General features: G+C 42.9%; 1 protein-coding gene across 3 annotated transcripts in view; it reads right to left on the bottom strand.

The window, feature by feature from the left end:
- CCNY (cyclin Y) overlaps nt 1-25,634 on the bottom strand; it is a 187,903-nt gene that overhangs the window by 17,853 nt on the left and 144,416 nt on the right. For all 3 annotated transcript variants that reach the window (XR_010725677.1, XM_066233295.1, XM_066233294.1), the window contains 5 exons: nt 22,588-22,688; nt 16,838-16,873; nt 12,072-12,129; nt 11,863-11,982; nt 1,759-1,925 (listed from right to left, as the gene is read on the bottom strand). Coding sequence is in view for 2 of the 3 variants with exons in the window: in XM_066233295.1 (XP_066089392.1) it covers nt 1,759-1,925; nt 11,863-11,982; nt 12,072-12,129; nt 16,838-16,873; nt 22,588-22,688 (482 nt within the window). In the remaining variant the exon portion in view is untranslated. The remainder of the gene's footprint in view (nt 1-1,758; nt 1,926-11,862; nt 11,983-12,071; nt 12,130-16,837; nt 16,874-22,587; nt 22,689-25,634) is intronic.

The raw sequence follows: 25,634 nt of genomic DNA, 5'->3' as shown, positions 1-25,634 counted from the left end.
TGTGGAGAGGGTGAAATTGAGATGCCCATGAACTGGACAAGGCATGAGTACTGACTGCAGCTTATAAACATAAATAGAAGGATTCTCCAGGACCCTAAGTCTACACGAAATTCAGCTTTGATGACACTGGTGAATTCACAGAAGAAATCTCCCCCAGTGTGCTCTGCTCTGACGCTCTGCGGTGGTTATTTGCACCTGTGTCTCATTTCCCAGCTAGGACATAAAGGATGAGAAGGTTTTGAGCAACCCTGACTTTAGGACAGGCGTCCCCAAACTACGGCTCGCGGGCCACAATGCGGCCCCCTGAGGCCATTTATCCAGCCCCCACTGCACTTCTGGAAGGGGCACCTCTTTCATTGGTGGTCAGTGAGAGGACCACTGTATTTGGCAGCCCTCCAATGGTCTGAGGGACAGTGAACTGGCCCCCTGTGTAAAAAGTTTGGAGACCCCTGCTTTAGGAGATACAACTTATCTCCAGAACCTCAGTACTGCCAACCCACACCGTCATCTACTCACACAGAGAGGAGATGGCCTGGAGTGACCCCTGAGCCGTGCACTTCAGGGTCACAGGTACCAGGGAGTTGATGAGAATAACCCCAGTAAAGTCAAGTCAGTTATCTCTGACACTGTGCACCCTAATGTCCTTCTCCTTTATGATCTGAGTGACAATTACTTTCATAGCTGTTTTCATTTTGAAATATAATCAAGAATTTCATTTTAATTATCAAGAACACCTTCATACTTTTCTTAGCTTTTATAGCAGAGGATGACAGACACAGGGAGGAGTTTTGTAGGTCAGCAGCAGGAATCAGCTTGGCAACAGAAGACCTGAAAACACAAACAATACGCTTCACTGCTGATTCAAGAATTGACCCCAGATAGGGGTTGCCGAGTGGATCCTAGTCAGGGTGCATGTGGGAGTCTGTCTCACTATCTCCTGTCCTCTCACTTAAAAAAAAAAGAAAGAAAGAAAGCCAAACAAACAGCATGAGAACAACTTCAGCATGAACAGTGTCCAAAGTGCCCATAAACCATGAGCAACCATGACCACGTAAGCAGTTCATCTTGTTTTCCAAAACCGCTACTTCCTCCCAAGAGGAAGGAAGTAGCATTCTCAGACTTGAGACCTCAGGGACTAGACATGCAGGTCCCCGCTAACAGCCCTCCTCTAAATATGAGACTGAACCAGGTGAGAAATCGTAAGGCTGCCCTGAGAGCCGTGGGGGGAACCCTTGCTGCCCCCCCCCAGGGTTTATGACACCTCTACTGAGCTGTGGGCACTTGGCCCAGATGGGGGGGAACATGCCACCTTAACAATGACATACATGACAGGCCTCAGGGACAGACTGCTGGTCTTAAGCAACTGAACTTACACAAATGACAAAGTAGTGAAAATTTTCTCTTTGAAATCAGAAAGAAACATACTGTTAGCTCTTCAGCTTTTCCCACAACTGCGTGTCCTGTGCGGTGCAGCACAGCTGGGACACCCCACACACACTGCAAGACACTGTTCCCCATCTCCCTAATGAAGGCGAGGAGGTTACCTGCAGCAGTTTCAGTAAGCCAGACTCACAAAACCGTACCTATTCACAATCCACAAGGAAAATACAGGTTTTTGCATATAATATTCCACAGCCCTGCCCTCCTTGTACATCAGCTCCCAACAGACAGACCCTGGGCCAAATTCATCTGTCTGCATCACAAGAAGCATTCGGAAGGAACACTCTCCACCCCCCAAGAGCACTGACACACACTCACATGTCCTCCACCGTGATGTCCTTCAGGATCTGGCAGTAGTCCACATTCCACACAGCCTGGTCATCCCACACCTTGGAGGCCAGCAGGATTGCCCCGAGAACAATGCGCTTCCAGTTGGCTGGACAGATGTCGATCTCTGCATATGTCAGGAGTCTCTCAAGGTAGACCTGGGACACAGGAAACACAGCAGCTAGGTAACTGGAGCTAAGCAACTGGAGATAGGCAACCAGAGCTGTTTTCTCTCCCACATTAGCATCATAAAGTCAAAAGTTGTTTGATTCCATTCCACCAGCCTTCACACAAGGATCTATTATCTGAGCATACTTATTTTTAAAAAGTCAAACGGCTCAAAGAGTCTGAAGCACAATTTGCACACTTGTAAGAGGGCAGTGTGGACGCAGATGAATCTTAAAGGGCTCCGAGGTGGGCACAAATGCCAGGAGCCACAGGTGAATTTCTCACTCAACATGGAAGTGAGACAAATTCAATAAACAACCAATGTTCCCATAAGCAGAACAAAGAATGTGAAAAGAATAAACCTACTTTTTTTCTATCTGCAGATTTTTTAATTAAACTTTTTATTTTGAAGTATTTGTATTTATAAGCAGGATTGCTAAAACTATTTTTATTTAAAAAAAAGCAGGAAATGCAAGTAAAAAAAACTACAGTCATTGTATAAGACACACCCACTTTTAGATCCCAAATTTTTTTGGAAAAGGTTGTGTCTTATACATGGGGAAATATGGTACTTTAGCAGAACTTGCCAGTAAATCTATATGGAAGGGTCAGCTGTCATTTCTTTTGTAAACTCCCACTTGGGTATTTTTATTCTCTGCCAAATAAATAGTATACGATTTATTTTTTCTTAAACAATATCCTTAGATCACTGCTAATAGGATACTCTTGATCAGCGGTTCTCAACCTGTGGGTTGCGACCCCAGAGGGGTCGCCTAAAGCCATCGGAAAATACATAATGCATATCAGGTATTTACATTCCGAATCATAACTGTAGCAAAATTACAGTTATGAAGTAGCCACCAAAATTATTTTTTGGTTTGGGGTCACCGCAACATGAGGAACTGTATTGCGGGGTCATGGCATTAGAAAGGTTGAGAACCACTGCTCTTGATCAATTAAACTTCCAGCTCTAAATTCATGAGAAGGGTTATCCTAAAGAGGTTAGCATGCATCACTGAGTTACACAGAGCATTCATCTGACTGCATGTAACAAAATTGTTCACAAAGGCACGGGGAAGGAGTAAAATGCAAACTAATGGAATCAAAGATATATGTAATCAAAAGTCTGATGATGCTGAAATTATTCCAATCCAATCTTAAAGAGTAACCCTAGGTCATTAACCTCAGACCCCCTCTCACCCAGAGTTGAGCCTACTGGTGACCGCACCACCGCTTCTTACTTCCAACCAACTGGAAAAGCATGTGAGATATGTGGACTCATCATTGAACAGCTGTCATTTGACTGCCTTAGAATAAAGTGACCCAAAAAGGCAATGTTCTGGGTCAGAATCAATATATTCCACAAGACACCTCATCATCAGAGCACCAGACTTAAGGCACTTTCAGGCTGCAACCCAAGGCCTGAGTGGTCTCAACGACTGAATCTTCCAGGGCCACCCAAGCTAGGGCCCAGCTCAGTGGGCAGGACTCTTGATGTGCTGGTATACCAAGTATAAGCCACACATCACCTAAGGAGAGAGAGCCCACTACATTTCTTAACTGAGCTGCAGGTAGACATCTCCTCCAGAGAGGCAGTAAACTGATGAACTGGACAAACATGGCTTCAAGGTTACTGGCAATAGTCATCAGTCATGTTAACAGTATATACCTGTGATAGAACATGATGAAAATGAAACTTTACCTCTGTGGTTTCCTTCCCCAAGACACACAACCCTAATCTAATCATAAGAAAAATACCTGACAAATACCAAGTACCTGACCAGTACTCCTTAAAACTGTTGAGATCATCAAAACAAGGAAGGTCTGAGCAACCACCAGAGCCCAGAGGAGCCTAAGGACACAGGACAATTAAATATGATGTGGTGTCTGGGATGGGAGCCTGGAACAGAAAGCGGACAATGGGTAAAAACTGAGGAAATCCAAATAAAGCATGAACTTTAGTTAATAGTAACATCACCAATGGTTCATCAATTGGAACAAATATAACAAAAGAATATAAGATGTGAATAATAAACAGGGTGAGGCATATGAGAACTCTGTACTATTTTCACAATTTTTCTGTAAATCTAAAATAAAATGTATGGTGATAGGAGACTCGACTTTTGGTGGTGAGCACACAATGGAGTACACAGATGTTGTATTATAAAGTTGTATGCCTGAAATTTATGTTATTAAGCAATGTTACTTCATAAATTTAACTTTTACAAAGTTAATTTTTAAAAACTTACTTATCTTACACACTAGTTGAAGTGAAAATAACCCAAACTTATGCAATGTAGCTAAGGCTTAGAGGGAAATTTATTACTATAAATGCCTGTATTATAAAATGAGGCTTGGCTGGTTGGCTCAGTGGTAGTGTCGGCCCAGTGTGTCGATGTTTCGGATTCAATTCAATTCTGGTCAGGGCACAGAGGAGAAGCGCCCATTTGCTTTCCCACCCCTCCCCCCCTCGCTTCTATCTCTCTCTCTCTCCTCCTCCTTCTCCCGCAGTCAAGGCTCGATTGGAGCAAGTTGGCCATGGGTGCTGAAGATGGCTCTACAGCCTCTGCCTCAGGCACTAAGAAGAGCTTGGTTGCTGAGCAACGGAGCAACGGTCCAGATGGGTTTGCTGGGTGGATCCTGGTCAGGGCACATGTGAAAGTCTATCTCTCTGCCTCCCCTCCTCTCACTGAATTAAAAAAAAAAGAGGCTCTCAAATCAATAACTTAACTTTCTATCTTAAGCAATGAGAAGAAAAATAAGAGCTAACTAAACCTAAAGCAAGTGGAAGAAAGGAATAAGTGAAAATAAATGAAATAGGGAACATAAAAATAAAAAAAAATCAATAAAAATGAAACCTAGTCTTTGGAAAGATCAATAGAATTGATATTTAGCTAGAACAACCAAAAAAAGTGATTAGACTCAAATTAATAAAATAAAAAAGGATCCATACAATAGATTTCACGACTTCACAGAAATAAAAAGAATTAAAAGGAAATACTATGAACAGTTATATGCCAACAAATTGGTTAACTCTGATAAAATGGACAAATTCCCAGAACAACAGAAACTGACTTAAGAAAAAATGTAATTGGAATAGACCTATAACAAGCAGAGACTGATTTGGTAATGCAAAAACTTCCAACAGAGAAAAATTCTGGCCAAGGCTGAAATAAAACTTAATACCAATCCTTCTAAAACTCTTCAGAAAAATTCAACTGGAAAAAACACTTCCCAATTCATTCTACGAAGCCAATGTTATGCTGATTCCAAAACCAAAGATATCAGAAGAAAAAAACAGAACAACATCCCTTACAAGTACAGATGCAAAAATCCTCAACAAAATACTACCAAACCAAGTCCAGCAACATATAAAAATATTTCTATACCATGACCAAGTGGGATAACTCATCCCAGAAATGCAAGGTTGATTTAACATATTGATAGAATAAAGGATACACAATAGATGAAGAAATACCATTTTGACAGAATCCAATATTCCTGCAAGATAAAAAACACCTTACAAATTAGGAACAGAAGGAAACTTCCCCAATTTGAGAAAGAGCATTTATGAAAATCACAGCTGATGTCATAGTAAATGGATAAAGACTATACTTCCCCCTAAGATCAGGAATCAGACCAGCACCATGTGGTTTCATTCATGTGTGGAATCTAATGAACAACATGAACTAACAAGCAAAACAGAGACAGACTCATACATGGAGAGCAGGCTGACAGCGGTCAGGGGAATGCTGGCTGAGGGGGTTGGAGTGATTGACAAAAAAGAACAAAAAAAGAGAAGAACTCATGAACAGGGACAACACAGTGTCAGCTGTGAGGGTGCGGGAAGGTGGAGGAAGGATAAATGGTGATGGATGGAGACTTAATTGGGGGGGGTAAACACACAATATGATGTACAGAGATGTGTTATAGAACTGGGCACCTAAAACCTGCATTATTTTGTTAACCAGTGTCACCCTAATAAATACTTTTAAAAATTTATGTTAAATTTATATGTTAAATCAACCTTGCATTTCTGGGATGAGTTATCCCACTTGGTCATGGTATAGAAATATTTTTATATGTTGCTGGACTTGGTTTGGTAGTATTTTGTTGAGGATTTTTGCATCTGTACTTGTAAGGGATGTTGTTCTGTTTTTTTCTTCTGATATCTTTGGTTTTGGAATCAGCATAAAAGAACAGAAATATATATATGTTTTTTCTCAAGTGTCCATTTATTTATGATCTGTTTTCAACTTTCTCTTCATACTGAATAAAGTTATCTATGGTAGAAAAAAAAAGAATAAGGCAAAAATATTCTCACTACTTCTCCTCACCACTGTGCTGGAGGTCCTTCTGGGCAAGTAAGCCAGACAAAGAAACAAAAGGCATCCAAACTGAAAAGAAAGAGGTAAAACTATCCCCATTTGCAGATAACACGACCTGCCCTATATAAAGTCCAAGGAATCTAGCAAAAACAATATTAGAACTGAAATGAGTTGAATAGTGTGAAAAGATATAAGACCAATCTATAAAAATAAATTGTATTCCTATACTTTAGCAATGAACAATCTGAAAACAAAATTGAGACAACAATTCCACTTAACAAAAGCATGATGTAGAATTAGGTACCTAGGAATAAGTGTAACAAAGAAAGTGCAAGACTTTACACTAAAAACTAAAAATTACTGAATGAAATTGAAAAAAATCTACATAAAAGGAAGAATACCCTATATTCATGAATGAGAGGCTTAGTATTAAGATTATAATTCTCAAATTGATCTACATGCTCAATGCAATCCCTATCAAAATCCCAGTTGATTTTCTTTGTTTTGCAGAAATTGACAAACTGATTTTAAAATTCATCTGAAAACGCAAGGTTCAGAGAACAGCCAAAATAATCCTGAAAAAGAATAAATTTGGGAGAATCATATTTTCTGATTTCAATTACAAAGCTATGGTAATCAAAATGTAGAATTGTCATAAGGACAAACATACAGATCAATGGAATAAAACTGAAAGTACAGATGCCTGACTGGTGGTGGTGCAGTGGATAGAGCATCGACCTGGGACACTGAGGTCTTAGCCTTGAAATCCTGAGGTCACTGGCTTGAGTGCAGGGTCGCTGGCTTGAGCATGGGGTCACCGGCTCAGCTTGAGCCCCTCAGTCAAGGCACGTATGAGAAGCATTCAACGAAAAACTAAAGTGCCACAAGTATGAGTTGATGCTTCTCATCTCTCCTCCTTCCTGTTTCCCAGTCTTCCCTAGAAAAATAATAAAAGTGTAGAAATAAATTTTGACATTTATGGTCAATTGATTTTGACAGGGGTGACAAGATAATTCAAAGAGGAAAACACACAGGAAAAGCGCCCATCTGCTTCTCCACCCCTCCCCCTCTCCTTCCTCTCTGTCTCTCTCTTCCCTTCCCACAGCCAAGGCTCCACTGGAGCAAAGTTGGCCCGGGTGCTGAGGATGGCTCTATGGCCTCTGCCTCAGGCACTGGAATGGCTCTGGTTGCAACAAAGTGATGCCCCAGATGGGCAGAGCATCACCCCCTGGTGGTCATGCTGGGTGGTTGGGCGCATGCGGGAGTCTATCTGACTGCCTCCCCGTTTCAAACTTCAGAAAAAAAAAAGAAACTGAAATGACAACACAGAGATTAGGAGAAATACCTGTGAATCATGTATTCTATATATATCTCTATATCCAAAACATATAGAGAACTCTCAGAATCCAACAATAAAAGGATAACTCAATTTAACAATTTGCAGAGAATCCAAATAGTTATCCAAAGAAGACATATAACTCGCCAATTAACACATTAATCATTAGGAAATACAAATTAAACTACAATGAGGTATCATTCCATAGCCACTGGAATGGCAAAAATCAAAAAGACAAGCCTGTATCAACAGATGGGATATGGAGAAACTGGAGCCTTTGCAGCACTGCCAGGGGGAATATAAAACTGTGCAGACACACAGGCAGTCAGTCAGGAGGGGTGGGTCCTCCTGCGAAATCATACTATGGGGGACTTTGCTGAAAATGGTACTACCAACCAAGGTTCAGTACTTGGCCTACAAGCAAGCCCTCCTCCCCCTAGCTACCAACAGTTGGGCCCGCCCCGTTAACCTTGCCTTCCCAGGGTCGCCTCTTTGCCCGTTCCTGTATATGAACATCTAAGAACACTCTTGAGAGAAGAAATTCCCTGGAGAGACTGCTGCATTGCCTCTGGCCCAGATGCGCAGACCATCAACCTCGGAGTTTGGCATCGGAAGCTAAGAGATGGAATACAACCATATGCAGTATGCAGCCCACGGCAAGCCATCTGTTCTGTGTTTGGACGCTGGGACCTTTGTGGGAAGGGGGCGTGCATGGACCTATGTCCATTTTTTACAATCAAAATGGAACTGTGTTTAACGGTACCTGGAAGGTCTCTGTAACACAATGGGAGGGAAATGACATCCCAACCCCTAGAAGGAATCCCTTGTTTAAGCCTGCTAATCTATTAGCATATAGTATAATAGGTATTATTGTTGTTTTAATTCTACTAGGGTTCCGTTGCATAATGCGTAGCATTCAGAAGCTACAACAACAGCAAGCTGTCATTCATCAAGTCCAACTGGCCCTAATTAAAAAAGGAGGAAATGTGGGTAGAGCGCAGAGCACATTCCTAGCAGCTGTGGCTGATGCAATGCTGTGAGAATACTCCAGCACCTGAAACCCTCCTAGGCACACTCAGGAGAGAGCTCGCTGGCTATAAGGACGTGACTCAGCACTAACCAGGCAGCTCCCTGACCTTTTTAGCCATTGGCTTTGAAGAACACACTGTAACACCCTATAGGCTGAACCTGTGTATATAAGCTAGCTTACTTCCTGAATAAAGTGGATTTGCGTCACTGAACCTGGTCCCCGGAGTCGGGTCTTTAAGTCTCCATCGTCCTCACGCCCAGTGGGCCTTGTCCACAGTTTGTGGCATTAAGGACAATTCAGCTCAAGGAACTGCTGAGAGAAAAGATGGGTGAGGGGCACTGGTCACTACAGCTTCCACCCAACTCCGGCTTCCCACGGCTACTGCTAAAACAGTTACAAAGTGCTCCTATCCCAACTTAGGAAAACCTATAACCCACCAAAGATCGACTCAATTTCCTCAGGTCAGTATAAATAGGAAACCTTTAGCATATCCAGCAAGGCTAAAGAAATGTATCTAGTGATATTATGTTCCTATTACTGTTTCAAGTGGAGCTAATTAGGCTGTGAAATATCTGCTTTGGGTACACTGGTGCTGGGGAGCAACTGCTGTCCTCTCTCCTATCCTCCTGGGCAACACGCTCAAATGCTGAGAGAACACGTAGGAGAAAGCAGATCAGTGTCTTTCTGTCCATGCTGGACAGGGCCTGTTCTGAATGGCTGTTTCTGAGTCCTGGGACCACAGAGGGGAGGATTGTCACACACGGTTTTGGCTCAGAGCCGCATCAGTCTGCCTTCGCCTACAGGCATGCGGCTGACTCTGAGCCAATGCAAACAGCCGTCCCCACAGAATCGGTCTGTAGTGCTGTGTCTACCATGCAGAACCCCACAGATGCTCATCCTTGGGTTACAACCAGCAAGACCCCAATATATACCAATGTTCTGCTAAGTTACCCGTTTATCCAATGGAACTGGGAAGATCTTAGCAGTCAAGAGGACTGGTAAATGTGCACCAGCCCTGGCCCTGGCCGGTTGGGTCAGTGGTAGAGCATCGGCCTGGTGTGCAAGAGTCCCGGGTTCGATTCCCAGCCAGGGCACACAGGAGAAGTGCCCATCTGCTTCTCCACCCCTCCCCCTCTCCTTCCCCCCTCTCTCTCTCTCTCTCTCTCTCTCTCTCTCTCTCTCTCTCTCCCCCTCCCGCAGCCAAGGCTCCATTGGAGCAGAGCTGGCCTGGGCACTGAGGATGGCTCTATGGCCTCTGCCTCAGGCGCTAGAATGGCTCTGGTAGCAACAGAGCGACACCCCAGATGGGTAGAGCATCACCCCTGGTGGGCATGCCGGGTGGATCCCGGTGGGGCGCATGTGGGAGTCTGTCTGCCTCCCCGTTTCCAACTTCAGAAAAATACCAAAAAAAAAAAAAAAAAAAGTGCACCAGCCCTACAGCTCTCCAAAGATGCACCTGTCACCATGAAGACGGGAAGCACACAGGCGTCCTCTTAGCACCTCTGCAGAAACTGGGAAGCGGCAAGGGTGAAAATCTTACGTTGTGCTAACAGACCTAAGCAATGAGGCACTACCAGGCCAGTCAGGTCATCATTTTCTTAGGATTTAAAAATAAAAATTCCCCAACACATGCAGCCTGCAGAAGCTTCCAGATAAATAATTTCTTCAAGGCCTGGCTTTCAACACTGATCTCATCCGCGGTTTTATTCGATTTTCCTACCCTTCTTTTCTCTTTATCGCAATTTCCCTACATAAAAATTTCAGCCCTGTCCTGTTTATTACGAACTTGAAACACTTTGGGAAAACAAAGTTGAGCAATAAACCTACATCTGAATGACATAAGAGCCTATAAACATCCAAATCGCCCAGTGACTACTTCCTGAATGTGTTTTATCCATAAAGAGGAGGTTCCATGAAAGAAGGAATGAACACACAACTAGATAAAGCAATAAATGCACAACAAACAGGTTTGCTGTTGCACCAGCTGAAAAGCACAAGCTCTCAGTGTGACAGACACACAGGGTCCTTGAGCCACCTGCACACCTTGTGTTAGACAGTAACCTCTCTCAGGAGCCCAGAAATGGCCTTCTGCCCCTCCAGGACAATTCATTATCTGATTTGCATACAACGTAAAAGGCCAGGACAATGGCTTACATTGTAAAATCTATTTCCCAAATGATATTTGACCTTACTAGTCCCTAAAGTTTTAAGAATCTAAGTAATAGTATAGACTTTTATCTCCTAAGTCTGAAAATGCAGATGACTTCCCAGTTGTCTCTGATTATCTTACAGACACATTATTTACAAAAAAACAGAAAAGAGAAAGTAGCAATACACATTCCTTCTTCTACAGGTATTCATGGTTGTATTTATACCCTATGAATGTCATTAGCACTTCTAAGTGATCAAGAGGAAAGGGATCATCCACAGGGAGGGGAGCCTTGTGTTACTCCTACAGCCCCATGCTGACTTACCAGCATTCCAGGTTTCAACATTTATTGGTTATCAATGTGACTACACAACTGTCTCGTGGAGGGGACGTGGGACAGACTCTATACCAGGGGTTGGGAACCTATGGCTTGCAAGCCAGATGTGGCTCTTTTGATGGCTGCATCTGGCTCGCAGACAAATCTTTTATTAAAAAAAAACAAAAAAACGTTAAAAATATAAAACATTTTCATGTATTACAATCCATTCATTTCCTACTGCTCATGTTCATGGTTGTGAGTGGCTGGAGCCAATCACAGCTGTCCTCCGGGACACCACCAAATTTTTATTGGATAATGCCTAACGTACAAGGATCATTGTATGGCTCTCAGGGAATTACATTTTAAAATATGTAGCTTTCAAGGCTCCACTGGAGCAAAGTTGGCCTGGGTGCTGAGGATGGCTACATGGCCTCTGCCTCAGGTGCTAGAATGACCCTGGTTGCAACAGAGCAACGCCCAGATGGGCAGAGCATCGCCCCCTGGTGGGCATGCCGGGTGGATCCCGGTCGGGCGCATACGGGAGTCTGTCTGACTGCCTCCCCGTTTCCAACTTCAGAAAAATACAATAAATAAATAAATAAATAGATAATGTGGCTTTCATGGTTCTCTCAGCCAAAAAGGTTCCTGACCCCTGCTCTACACCTTCTTTCAGGAGGCCCATCCTCTCACCTCCACGGCAGCCTGACAGGCATCCCTGTGCACTGTCCTCTGGGCGCAGGATGGCGGTCTCCTGCGGGCACTCACCAGAGTGACGATGGCACATTCCGCCGTCAGCTGAGCAGCACTGAACAGTGTCCGAACAAAACGGTAAATCTGTTTCTGCTCTGGGTTGTGTTTGTCATAATCTGGTGGCACTTCGGATTTCTGGGGAAGAAAATGTTTTCAGATGGCAGGCCACCGTGTAACAGCAAAAGAGAAGTAATGAAACGGAATCAGGAAACACAGGAGATTACCGAAAGAGGGTGTAGGTTTTCATCAAAAATATCTAAGAGCATCCTTCCATCTGGGTCCCTGTTGAGGAAAAGTAAAGATAATGGAGGTTAGTTTCTATAAGAATGAGTATTCACAATCAACAAAATTATATTTTGATTTAACTGTTATTTCAATTAAGAAAAAGCAGTGAATAATAATTTGTTTTACTTGGGGAGAGTATTGGGTAATTTTTGAATAGTCGGTGAAATAAAGGCCATAAATTAATTTAGGTAAAAATACCAACTTTTCATTTCCTGAGTTTCCAAGTTAACCAAATCTATTTCTTTAACATCCTGTTTGTTGACCAAAGACAGACAGACTTGCTTATACTATTAGTATGTTGTGGTTGACAAGAAGTCCGAGGGTGGAATGAACATTCAATGTGTCCTAGAAATTAATCTGAAGTTTTTACAACATGCAACTTAACCATTTCATTAAGAGTTTCACAATTTTATATTGAAAAACAAGAGGTGATGTGTAGCAAAGCCAATTTGGCAAGCTTTAACCCTAGGAGAGAGCTACCCTGCATGGACCATCCCACCTCTCCGAAGACAATTCTACTTTCCATCTCCTTTGTGTCATTTTGCCTAAAATCTTATCTTTAAAACTGTATTTGGGGCCCTGGCCGGTTGGCTCAGCAGTGGAGCGTCGGCCTGGCGTGCGGGGGACCCGGGTTCGATTCCCGGCCAGGGCACATGGGAGAGGCGTCCATTTGCTTCTCCACCCCCCCCCTCCTTCCTCTGTCTCTCTCTTCCCCTCCCGCAGCCAAGGCTCCATTGGAGCAAGGATGGCCCGGGCACTGGGGATGGCTCCTTGGCCTCTGCCCCAGGCGCTAGAGTGGCTCTGGTCGCGGCAGAGCGACGCCCCCGAGGGGCAGAGCATCGCCCCCTGGTGGGCCGAGCATTGCCCCTGGTGGGTGTGCTGGGTGGATCCCGGTCAGGCGCATGCGGGAGTCTGTCTGTCTCTCCCCGTTTCCAGCTTCAGAAAAAAAAAACAAAACAAAACTGTATTTGGGCCTGTCAGCAGTTGCACAGTGGATAGAGCTTTGGATTGGGACGCAGAGGACCCAGGTTCAAAACCCCAAGGTTGCTGGCTTGAGTGTAGGCTCACCAGCTTGAATGCGGGGTCACTGGCTTGAAGCCCAAGGTCGTGGGCTTGAACAAGGGGTCACTGGCTCAGCTAGAGCCCCGTGGTCAAGTCACATATGAGAAAGCAATCAATGAACAAGTAAGCTGCCACAATGAAGAACAGATGCTTCTTATCTCTCTCCCTTCCTCTCTCTCTCTCTCTCTCTCTCTCTCTCTCTCGCTGCTAAAAAAAAAAAAAGGAAAGAAAAGAAAAAATAAGCCATATTTGGAAATCACTGCTTCAGGTAACAGTCTATCATTTCCACAGGCTGTGCTAACAATGTCAGGCCTGTGAACACCAAAAAATCGCAGACCTATCCTTACCACACGCTCACGGTGGCAAACACTATGATGTCTGCTCTATGAATGTGCCATCTACATAAAATAAGAGAAAGAAAGATCTTAACAGAACAACTCAAATGTGTATTACTGATTGTTTTTAAAGCACTGGGCATTCATACCTGCGCTTACTTTCCCTAGCCTGCAGAAACACAGGGAGCAAACACTTTAGATACACACACCAGGAAGAGACAGATTCAATCAGGCAGGACCTGAAAGTAGGGTTTGAAAACATCAACCCGCACCTTCCAGTGCACCTGGTGACACTTTCTTGTACAGAGCCTGGCTAAGAAAACTCAGCAATGCCTCACCTCACTCACTGCCTCTGTAAGATACACAGGGCGTTGGTGAGAGGTAAAGCCTTGTCCAATACCCCATTCTATGGGCTGTTCAGTCCTGCTCAGTTTTTCTGATGAATGAGAGCCCATAAAGCTCCTCAGCACTCTCAAGAAACATTCACCAGAAGTAATTTAAATAATAAAAATACAGGTTCAAAATACAAATGGGCCTGACCTGTGGTGGCGCAGTGGATAGTGTCGACCTGGAACACTGAGGTCACCGGTTCAAAACCCTGGGCTTGCCTGGTCAAGGCACATATGGGAGTTGATGCTTCCTGTTCCTCCCTCCCCCTTCTCTCTCTCTCTTTCTCTCTCTCTCTCACTCTCTTTCCTCTCTAAAAATTAATAAAGAAAAAATTTAAATATATATATAAAAAATACAAATGAAGATTGACAAATTAAGTTAAAATTACTCCTCTGAGAGGTAGATTTTCCTTTCTCCTCCATTCAAGGATGTGTCTCAGCAGCACTGCACTGCCTCTAACAAGCTCATGGGTCTGTCCCCAGCTCAGAGGTCTGGCCAGTGTGACGTACCCAAGAGGATGTATGCAGACAGTCATGGCCACCTCCTCCCAAGAGAGCGTCAGGACACAGCTACAGATGTGGTCATGCTTGTCCACAATGCTCACTCTTCTGCTATACTTGCTCCTCCTCCACTACTTCTGGCTAGTTCCCCAGCCCTGGGCCAGCAAAGCACAGGACTAAAAATGTCCACGGCACATGGCTTGGATTCAAGTCCCCATTCCCCAATTTACTACTTGTAGAATCTTAGGCAAACTACTTCACCTCTCTGTGCCTCGGTTTCTTTCCCTGTGAAATGGAGATGATGTCAGTATAACCTCAGGAAGCTGTGAGACAGACTAAATGAGAAAATGCATGTGGAGAATGGTTCACCTATCATCAGCCATGGCCGTTATGTAGCTCTGGGATCCATGGCAGTCTAAGGACTGGGGAATCACTTAAGAGATCCGAAGGCAACACTAGCTCCTTTGAGAACGCAGCTGAATTTCATGAATAGCACAGCATTGTTATTTGAGATTTAAATGTTCAAAAAGTTTGAATGACTATCATAGAAATAAGAAGACAAAAACTGCACTTCATTGATACGTGTAAAGGTCCAACAGCCTGCATTCTGTAAAAAAAAAATTTTTTTTGGTGACAGAGAGAGGGACAGATAGACAGGAAGGGAGAGAAATGAGACGCATCAATTCTTCGTTGCAGCATTTTAGTTGTTCATTGATTGCTTTCTCATATGTGCCTTGATGAGGGCTTCAGCAGAGCAAGTGACCCCTTGCTCAAGCCAGCGACCTTGGGCTTCAAGATAGTGCCCTTTAGGCTCAGCCAGCAACCATGGGGTCATGTCTATGATCCCACACCCAAGCCAGTGACCCTGCACTCAAGCTGGTGAGCCCGTGCTCAAGCTGGTGAGCTCAGGGTTTCAAATCTGGGTCCTCTGCATCCCAGGCCAACACTCTATCCACTGAGCCACCACCTGGTCAGGCTACATTTTGTAAATTTTTAAATCTAAAATTCTCAAGCACCACAAAGAGCCATGAGTCAATTACATGAGAGAGAACACCTTTCCAGCTTTACCTCCAGATACTTGTTTTTTTCCCCATAAGACTGAGCAGTAGAAGCTCTGTCATCTAACCTCCACTTCGCAAACTTACCTCACGCTCCCTTGCCCCTTCGTAAAACACATGGACAGCAGGGTGCACTCCACCCACTAAGATCCATTCCCAACATGAGGTGGCCAGGCTCATTCCCAGTGGTAACAAACAGTCCCAAGTGGAGTCACTTTTGCCAGGCCATTTCACCAAACCAAAATTTAGTAACTAACCTAACTGTAGTTTCAGCCTCTCTCAGAGTGTTTCCTGTCAGTACTAGAGCAGTAATCTGCCTTCCCCCCATGGAAAGGTGTCCTTGCCCGAAACCATCCATTCTTTTAATGTGGCCCTGCTCTCTTTCTGCCCAAGAAGACTCCTTGTTGCATCAGCCCTGAAATGCCTCCCAGCAGTCCAATTCATGAATCACTTGACAAAGCCAATCTGAGCTTCAAATTCAATGGATTGAATTTTGTTCTTTCACATAAATTGTAGTTGTTATTAGATTCATATAACATATATAAATGTCACTTAATCAATGAACTATTACTGCAATGAGTGTGGCTTTCTTCTTATGAAAATGAAATAAATCTACTATAGACAGGTGTGCTCAAACCCAGAAGAGTCTGTGCTCAGGCTGTTTTGCAAATATCTTAAGTTTTCTTTACACTGATTAAAAAGAAAAAGAAAACCCTCTATGAAAAAGGATTATATAAAAAAGAAAGAAAGAAAAAGAAAAAGGATTAATTACAGATGTGGATTATAAAAAAGAGTCACTTTGGTACTTGAATCAATGCCCCACGTTCAAAACTAAAGTCCTGAGAAAACTGGCAAATGAATGTACTTTTACATATTTCATGTTGAAATAAAATGTCAATGGTAAGTTTTAAAGTGATTTTTCTATGATTCCATTTCCACTGACTTCTTAAATTATCTTCAGACTCATCAGAAAGACAGTTTCTACTACATGAATATAAACTTACATCTAAATTTATACCAAAACTTCCTCTACTATGTTGAAACACTAAACATTTTTTTATGTTAAAGCTGCATAAACTTTTAAAATATTTAACGATAGAATGTTTAAACAAATTACAGAGAAAATAAAGAGTAAAGAAGAAGCTGGACATTATCAAGAAGCTTTGTGTTGTTCTGCTGGTTTCAAACCGACACCCTTTGGTTTCCCTTGATTCAGAAGCCATTCAGCACTTACCTGCGAAATTTGGTAAATTATACTAACTTTAGAAATTCTATGAAAATATGCAGGCCACAGCATTACAGGGAAAAAACAGAAACATAAAATGTAATGTTTTTAGCACAAAATTAATCATATACATACCTGTTTTTGATGTGGTAATATATTGCGAGAGCTACACTGTAAAATAAAATGCAGTTCAATGTTTCAAAGCATATTCGAGTTGTTATATATTATCTGACATCAATCTGACCATAGATATTTAAATTTAAGTAAAAGTCAAACCATCCATCTAAACAGTCCCATTTCATTCATAACGCCAATAAAAAAAAATGCCTTCATTAAAGTAAACCAATCTGGTACTCATTCCTAGAAATTATTAAATCTTTCCCAGAAATACCAAAACTTCAAGTGATATTTAAAATCTTACCATCTGAAATCTTATACTTCCTCGCTTGTAAAATACAGGCACTACGTAAAAATACAGGTGGTGCAAATTAAACACCTTTTGAAATCTCCAGTCAGTACCTACTATTTTAGAAAATTAGTGGTTTCTTTATAACTACAAGAAAAATGTGTTTATCACCCTCAATGTTTTGACAATCTTTCCCTTAAATCAACAATGCCCTGGCAATCAGCCTGTGTACTCACCATTTGCTGAAATGGTGCTGTGATTCTTCTTTGTTCTGTGACCTTACAACTTTACTTTACATTTTAAAAAGACCTTAAAATTTAATGAAGACCTTCCTTTTCTCTGAACTTTTTTCAAATGTTTTTCTGATTATAAAATGCACTATATTCTTGGATAGACATTTTAGAAAAATATATAAAGTATAAATAAAAATAATCCTTTTGCCCAAAGATGACTATCAGCGTGAGATCATTATATATGTAATAAACAGGTTTACATACCACTTTTATCCTCACTAACATTTCTTACCATTAAAATATTCTTTGAAAACATGATTGTAAATGGCTACATTCTATTGTATAGTTGCTGAATAATTTATTAATCGTTCCCCTCCTATTGAGTATTTGCTTCTAATATTTTGCAATTATAATTAACAGCATAATAAACATCCTCAGAGATAAATATCTGTGCAACCTGTGACTACACCAGCTCCATAGCAAACACCCTGTAATGGAATATCTAAAGTTGTTAATAACTTCTGTGAGGCTTCCCACATACACTGCCAAATATCTTTGCAAAAAAACGGTCCCAGCATACTCCCCACATCACCCCTGCAACTCTCCCTGAAATGTCTGATAAAAGGTTCTCCAGCTGGGTGGGTTAAAAAGTGGTGTACCTGTTTTCAATTTGAGTTTCTCCGAAAACCTAAGTTGGCAGGGTTATTCATGTCAACTGGCCAATTTTTAAAAATTTCCTCTTTTATAAACTGACTAGCTTCTTCCACTATTTGTTTTATTTTAAAATTTACTGAGGAGACCAAAATTCATTTTTTAAGCTTCTAAGAACACAACTATCTGGCTGTATGAGATTGTGTTCTGGGTCTCAAAGCACAAACTATCATGCATGGCATCTCACTCAAGGGCACCAGCTTAGAGATGTGACATGCATGCTGGATCAAGGCTCTGATATCTACCTACCTATGACTTCATATGACAACAGCTGATCTCATTGGATCACTAGAAAATTTACATTCCCCCAAATCTCTTTCCAGATTATTCATTCATGTAATTTCAGCTAAGTGTTAAAAGTAATCATGAGCAAAGGGTAATATATCCTTTCTTCTAACATCTTGAAAAGAATCTTGAACAGAATCTATGCTGATGAAAGAAGTGTAATTGGGGTGAAAGGTTCCAGAATTTTTAAAAGTAATGTATATGGTTTAAAAAGTGCTTTCACATACATAAACAGCCCTGCCATGGAAAACCTATGCTATTTATTCTATTTTATAAACAAGCAGAATCAGGTTAAGACACCAGGGGCCAGGATTCCTGACACATTAACGGTTCTGTGCCCTTTCAATCTACCCTGTTGCCTCTGGAAAAAAGGAAGAAATGGCTGTTTTATTCATGCTGTGGTGACTGATCTTCTAATCTAATATTAGATTTAAGCTAAATGTTTCACATGATTGGGTTTGTAGTTGTGGGGCAGCTATGTTAGGCTTGCTCACTGGTTTACCAGCTGCAAGCCCTTTGCCTGACTGGTAAGGCATGAGTGCGTGGCTGCGCCAGTTGTGTATGGCCCATATGAGGCTATAGGTGCTTGCGCTCCGGGGGTTGTGGATGGCAGATTGCCTGCCCACCATTGTGAGGGGAGAAGAGGTTTTCCCCTGCCTGTGTGCTCGTCCGCTGTTGTGAGACTCTATTAAATGGAACAGCCCAACACTTTCTGGCTCTGTAGTTTCTTTACCGTTTGCCTGAATCCAGTGTGGACCTGCCTGGTCTTGGTCACCAGCATTACAGTAGTGATTAATCACTTTGAGAAAAAAAAAAAGGAAGAAGAAATGTTCTTGCTTCCCCTGGGAAGAAGTGTGACCCAAGCTGCCTGGGCTCACAAGTCAGTGCCATTCACTCTCAGTGCCTTCCTGCTCTAGGACTGAGGGCAGTGCAGGTCAGCCCAAAGCACAGAGCTGTTTTAACCAAATGAAATACAGAAAAGCACTGTCTCCCATATAAACTTCTAAAACTAAAGCCGTCGTTGCTATTGCAATTCCCCTACCAATAATTCCATCTCAAGAAGTCTATGGCTTCTGCAGACTGAGTGAAAATGATCAGGGCCCCAAAGCTACTACCTCCTGAATCTCCAGAGCCAAAAGCAAGACAACATGTCGTTGTGGTCTCAGATATCCAGGAAAAACAGAGCCGCTCTGTAGAACAATTTCCACTCCAGGTCACAGCCCAGAAAGCTAGAAAACCAAGTTGAGAACTCATGTACAGTCCAGGGCAATGGGTCAGTTTAGTTGATTATCTTAAAAAAAGGTGATTGCTGCCCTAGCTGGAGAGCTCAGTTGGTTAGAGCATTGTCCTAAAAGTGCAGAGGTTGCCAGTTTGATCCCAGTCAGGCCATACACAGAAGCAGGTGAATGTTCCTCTCTCTCCCTCTCTTCCTTCCTCTGTCTCTAAAAATCAATAAAATAAACATTAAAAAAAGAAGAAGAAAGTGATTGCTGGGGGCCAAGGGCCACCAGCTGAAACTGGAATCAGGCTTGGGAGGCCTGGTCAGTTCTTCCATACCCTAAGAAAGGGGTGAGCTCCCACAAAGATGAGCTGTGCTAAACCAGAAGCGCATCTGGATGAAAGAGTTGCTGAGCTGCTTGTGCCACACAGCCAGGAAGGAAGAAATGCTATTTTCTTGACCAAGAAAACAGAACAGACTATAATCACTGGCTCTGCACCTGTCTCACTTCTTATACGTCACTAACTCATAGCAGAGCAGACGAGGACCCTGAGACCTCTGAAGATCAAGAGGTGCTGACCCACGGATGAAGAGGCAGGTGGGTACATACTACTCTCTGACCCTCAGAGGCCAAGGGCCATGGACTACTGGCCAGTTGTGTGATTGGCTCCCCAACTCCCACCCTGTCAATGATCATCACTTCTTTGCTCCTTACAGGATTTGGAGCATGCCATAGCTGTTGGTTTTGGGGGTAAAGATGAAAAAATCAACTTCTCCAAAAAGAAATCATGCCTATGAAAAAAATGAGCACAGAGTGACAGCCCAAAGTTTTCATACTTAAACTTCTCTTTCACTGTTAGACTAGCACTCAACCTTCCACTCACTCCCTAATGAGAATTTGTAAATACGTTTGTTCATTCTGGCAACTCACCAACTTACAAAGCATTTTCTTTTTAAAAATACAAATAGGTATCAGTTGTTTAGGACTCAGAATTGTCTTAAAGAAACAAGATCACACTTTTTCAGGAAACAAAGTCAGCCCACAAATGTTCACCACACCCACAGTAAAGCTGAGCTGCTCTGTTAATGAATGTGTCCTTGATTTTCATGTCTGGGGGGAGAAAGCCCAGAGTTTCCTTTGGCAGGTGTAGGATAAGGTTTAGGGAACATTCAGACTTAGCATCTTCCACCCCCGTATATTTTCAGGGCTCCTAGGTCCAACACGCACATTTTTAAAAACAGCACTTTTTAAAACAGTTAAGCTACTGACTAAAAGAAGTTCAAATTTGGGTAGTACAGAAAAAGAGTTCTGGACCATGGAAGCCACTGTGCGCCCAATGAATGACGGTCTCAGAGGTCAGCATCGGCCCTGGCTGTCTTTCCAGCTTCTCCCTCTATGTACTACCCAATAGGTTTTTTATTTAAAACTTTCAAGGGAACTTTGGTGGGGAGGGGAGAGCAGCTGTCCCCTTCTATCAGAGGTCCTCAGCACTGGCTGCCTACAAGAATCTCCTGGAGGGTTAAACACCCACATACCAATGCATAGGGTGGCAGCACATGCCATGTGCGGAAGCTCCCAATGACCCCCAGCACAGCTGGGCTGGCACCACCGATTTACAGAGAGACACAGTTTTAACCTAGGTGACTGCACCTCTCAGACTTGACACCAGAATATCAAATTGTCACCCAGTTTTCCCAACCACTCCTAAGCATCTATGTCACAACCAGTGGCAAGTTTAAGTCACCCAAGGGTGAAGCATTGAGCAACAAATTCAGAGCCACTTATCATCCCAAGAGCCCCACTGGCCCTGAAGGGGAAGGGCTCTAGGCTCCACTCTGCCCTGCTCCCCATGAAGACGACCCCAGGTAAAAGGAAGTCAGCAGCCCTCACTCTGCTCCAGAACCTGAGCAGACACCCGCAGTCCCTGCGCACAGACCTGCAGGAGGCCCTCCACTACTCTCCACACATGCTCACAGTTTACTGCAGAAAATGCTGTACTTCCTGTTCCCAGCAGTGTGCCTGGGCTCAGCTGAAGACCGCACTGTGGAGCTCTAACCCTCTCCCAGCCGCAGGACTGTGCCCACTTGTTTTTACCACGCCCTGACCACCAAGGTTCTGAGGGAAGGAGCTACATTCCCATTAGATCATAAAAAGAGCAGCCCCACAACAAAGGAGGGAACATCCCTCTAAGGGGCCCACTGCCCCCACAAGAAAACTCTCTCCATAGAGGACCATGACAGCCCCCACTGCCTAAGGCCGACTGTCACATATTCAGAATAGGGCTTCTAAGCCTGAAAACCTGGCCCACTGAAACAGAATACTTCCTGTTTAGAAATGTAGGCACTTACTTCAAACACTAACATGAACTGTTGCTAGGTGTGTGTTTTCTTAAGTATAAACTATCTGACTTTTCACAGGTAAGCTGAAGAGCACAGACCCCAGCACAGCAGGTTCCCTGTGATCTTGTTATCAAAGTGCTAGAGGGAACACCACAGGAGAAACTAGTATTTCTTTACTCTTCCCTCCCACTTTAAATTATAGAAACTGAGGCCCAAAAGGAAGGGATTTTCTACAAAGACTCCGTCATCCCCTAAACCCCATTTGAAAATAAGATCCCAAAGAGATGGGTCTTCTCAAATCCTCTGCCTTGGTGACAGAGCAGAGGCCAGGACACGTTCACTGTGTCAGCCCTGCCCCTTCTTAAACTGGAGTCCATTTTATGCTGAAAGTAGACTATTAGTGGAGTTGTGCAAGGATGGCTTTAATAAAGAGTGGGAAGGTAGAAAATGTGAACAGAAATCAAAATATGCTTTAATCACATTTAAAATAACTTTTATATTTGGTCTTTTTACGTAACTGGTAATATGAACAAATATTTTGAATATCCTACATTTCAACTACCAAAATAACTGTTTAAAAAGATTGTCCATAGTCAGTAGCCTCCCCCTGCCAGACGCCACAACCAACCAGTTAGCCATCAGGTCAAGGTATAGAAAAAGCATTCAGTTAAGCAGAAATCTGCATACCCACCACTTGATTGTGTACTTGAGGTTTGGCTGACTGACTGTGCTATCGTCTAGGAAAATAGTGGAGCAGGAGCTGTACTTCCTCGCTGTCTGTCCTGGGGGGTGCTGCAAAACAAGGCAACAAGACAATGACCGTGAGACAGGGCTCAACTCTTCCAAAGGACATCATCCCCTTAAACTCAAGACCAGATCACAGAGGGGGAAATGTCTTAGCAAGAAATGTGACTAGCACCAGCAAAAGCAACATAAAAACACTTCACACAATGAAGACTGCTCGTTCTTCCACATGTAAAAGTCACCACCACAGCCCTCATCCCAAACCTCCCCCATGGAAACAGCAGCACACCCACCACCCCACATCGATGTGCAGAGTCCCGGAGCCTATGTGACCTAGCAGACTGCTCGCTGTACCCACAAAAGCCCCACTTGAGGCAATGTCCTGGCTTTATGCACCAAGGGCCTACTCTCCTCATTTTCTGTATTCTTGGGGTGCAGAGTATTTGGGGGCAATAGAAAATGCAGACAATGTTAATTTAGAATCTCCTAGTTAATCTGCTTGAAGTTCAAGAGGTGAGGTTATGAAGAAGACAAAAAAGCATTCCTTTGTTAGGGCAAAGTACCTGTTAAAGGGAAGATTATCTGACACTGTAAAATCATGCTAATGGATGACCTTCATGCAGCGGGTCTGTCCAGTGTTACGACCAGTTCTTTCACAACTATACCAATTTTGACCTCTTTGGAAAACTTGAGAACTGAGAGCTACTTTTGAAACATACTAGTAAAGAAAATAGAATTCAAAATATACAATGATGACATCTAATTAAATTCTAAGTAGAGCTTTGGCAATTAACTATATGGCCAATATAATTAGTAGGCATCAATCTGGATAATTCTTGCTCAAAAGCTAGTTAAAAATAAAATAAAATCATCCAAACGAGTCTCCACTTGCCTGGTGCCATTTAGAGTCTACCAAAAAGAATATTCTCTTTGGGTGAATAGGGCTGCCAACTTCACCTGCCACCTCCAATACACCCCTGTATCCCATTTATGAAAATAAAGGAAGCCTGAAAGCTAACCAGAGACCACATGCCCTGGTCACTACTTTAGTATTTTACTTTTATTTAATAAGGTTTCCTCTGTGATACAATTATGAAAATGTGAAACAGCCTGATACACATAGAAACAATGTTATATAAAAAAAAAAAATCTCCCCTCAAACTAAATTATACTTGCCTGACCAAGCAGTGGCACAGTGGACAGAGTCCACAAAGGACCCAGGTTTGAAACCCCAAGGTCGTTGGCTTGAGCACGGGCTCACCCGGAGCCCCCCCCACCCCGTCAAGGCACATATGGGAAAGCAATCAATGAACTAAAGTGCCACAACAAAGAACTGATGCCTCTTATTTCTCTCCCTTCCTTTCTGTCTCCGTCCCTCTGTCTCACTACAAAAACAAACAAACAAAAAAAACACCAACAACTAAATTATACTGTACTCAAGTACCGTATTATGCAGTTCCTTAAATCACTAACAGAGGGCACTGCACTACAGAAACATCAGGGCCCTCCCACACATTGGTTTTATATAAATAGCTATGGGTCAGAAGCAAATAACCAAAATCAGGAAATTCAAAAGGCCAGGCTTGTTCCCAGGCTTTCCTCCTTCAACACACATTGCTCTGTGCCTGAGGAAAGGCACAAAGAGGGCTTGGGAAGTTAAAGTTACAACCTGAATGTCAATTTTAACATGGCATTTTCACATCTATCAAATCAGTCACAACATTCTCACTAAAACAATCCTAAGGCATTAAAAATAATTCTCTGGCCCTGGCTTGTTGGTTCAGTGGTAGAGCACTGACTCGGCATATGGACATCCTGGGTTCGATTCCTGGTCAGGGCATTCAAGAGAAGTGACCATCTGCTTCTCTTCTCCTCCCTCTTCCTCTTCACTCTCTCTTTCCTTCTCACAGACAGTGGCTCAACTGGTTCCAGTGTGGGCCCTGAGCACTAAGGATGACATGGTTGATTCGAGCATTGGCCACAGATAGGGGTTGCTTGGTAGATCCTGGTTTGAGTGGGAGTCTGTCTCCCCTCCTCTCACTTAAAAATATTTCTCTTTCTCTATTTAAGCTCTTGTAGTAATCACTGAAGTCACACAAGACACTAAAAAATCAGAATCTAATAACAGGTATAGTAATATGGAAGGCAACTTACAAAACTCCTTATGAAGTTCTCCCTACCCGTGTCAAGTCTACTACAAACAAAAGCTTAACAGGTATATCTGACACAAAAATTCAGTAACTACTGAATGTGTTAATGATTTTTTAGAGACAGGAATTGGGAATAATAACAATGAAGCAAAAGGACAGTAGCAATCCACTTCTATTTCTTGTATAGTTTCAGCTATTTCCTCTGACATAAATTCTTCAGGCTCAAAATGTGACAGAGGCAAGGACAGGAGAGAAGCTGAGAGATGCCCACGAGGGGCGCACACCTCACCCTTACTGTCTAGGAAACTATCCTCCTGAGCAGGTGGCAGAACGCCTTCTGTTCCTAAGGGTCAGAAGGTGAACTGGGGACCATCTCAGCTGTGGAACCTCCCAGCACTGAGGGCTGTGTGCAGCGCTCTCAGTCTGCCACGGTACACACACTAACTTTTAAGTCTTTAACAATTTCTAAATTGAATAAAAACTCTAAGTATTAACTGATAAACGTGTTAGTTTCAGGGTATCTCATCAGTCTAAAATACCATTTGGGCATTACGTCACTTGTTGAACATCAGGATTACAACCTTTACAGACTGTGCAAACGTCATGATCCGAAATGAATATCACTAAAAAAATAAGTGATATTCATTTACATGTGCTCATTTATAACTCACAGACGCCCAGAAGGCAAGCAGAGTCTCCCCCCCCCCCCTTCACAGACAAGTCAAAGAGGTCACAGAAAAAAGTAATGTGGTCAACGTCAAACCTCAGACAGCAGAGCTCAAAGCCACCTCACTGTGACACCAAGTCTTCACTGGGGCCCGCTTTCCAGACCCTGCACACAACA

Source organism: Saccopteryx bilineata, chromosome 5 (assembly GCF_036850765.1).
Source record: "Saccopteryx bilineata isolate mSacBil1 chromosome 5, mSacBil1_pri_phased_curated, whole genome shotgun sequence".
Taxonomy (NCBI): Eukaryota; Metazoa; Chordata; class Mammalia; order Chiroptera; family Emballonuridae; genus Saccopteryx; species Saccopteryx bilineata.
The sequence above is the reverse complement of the archived record's forward strand: the minus strand, read 5'-3'. Positions and strand labels throughout refer to the sequence as shown.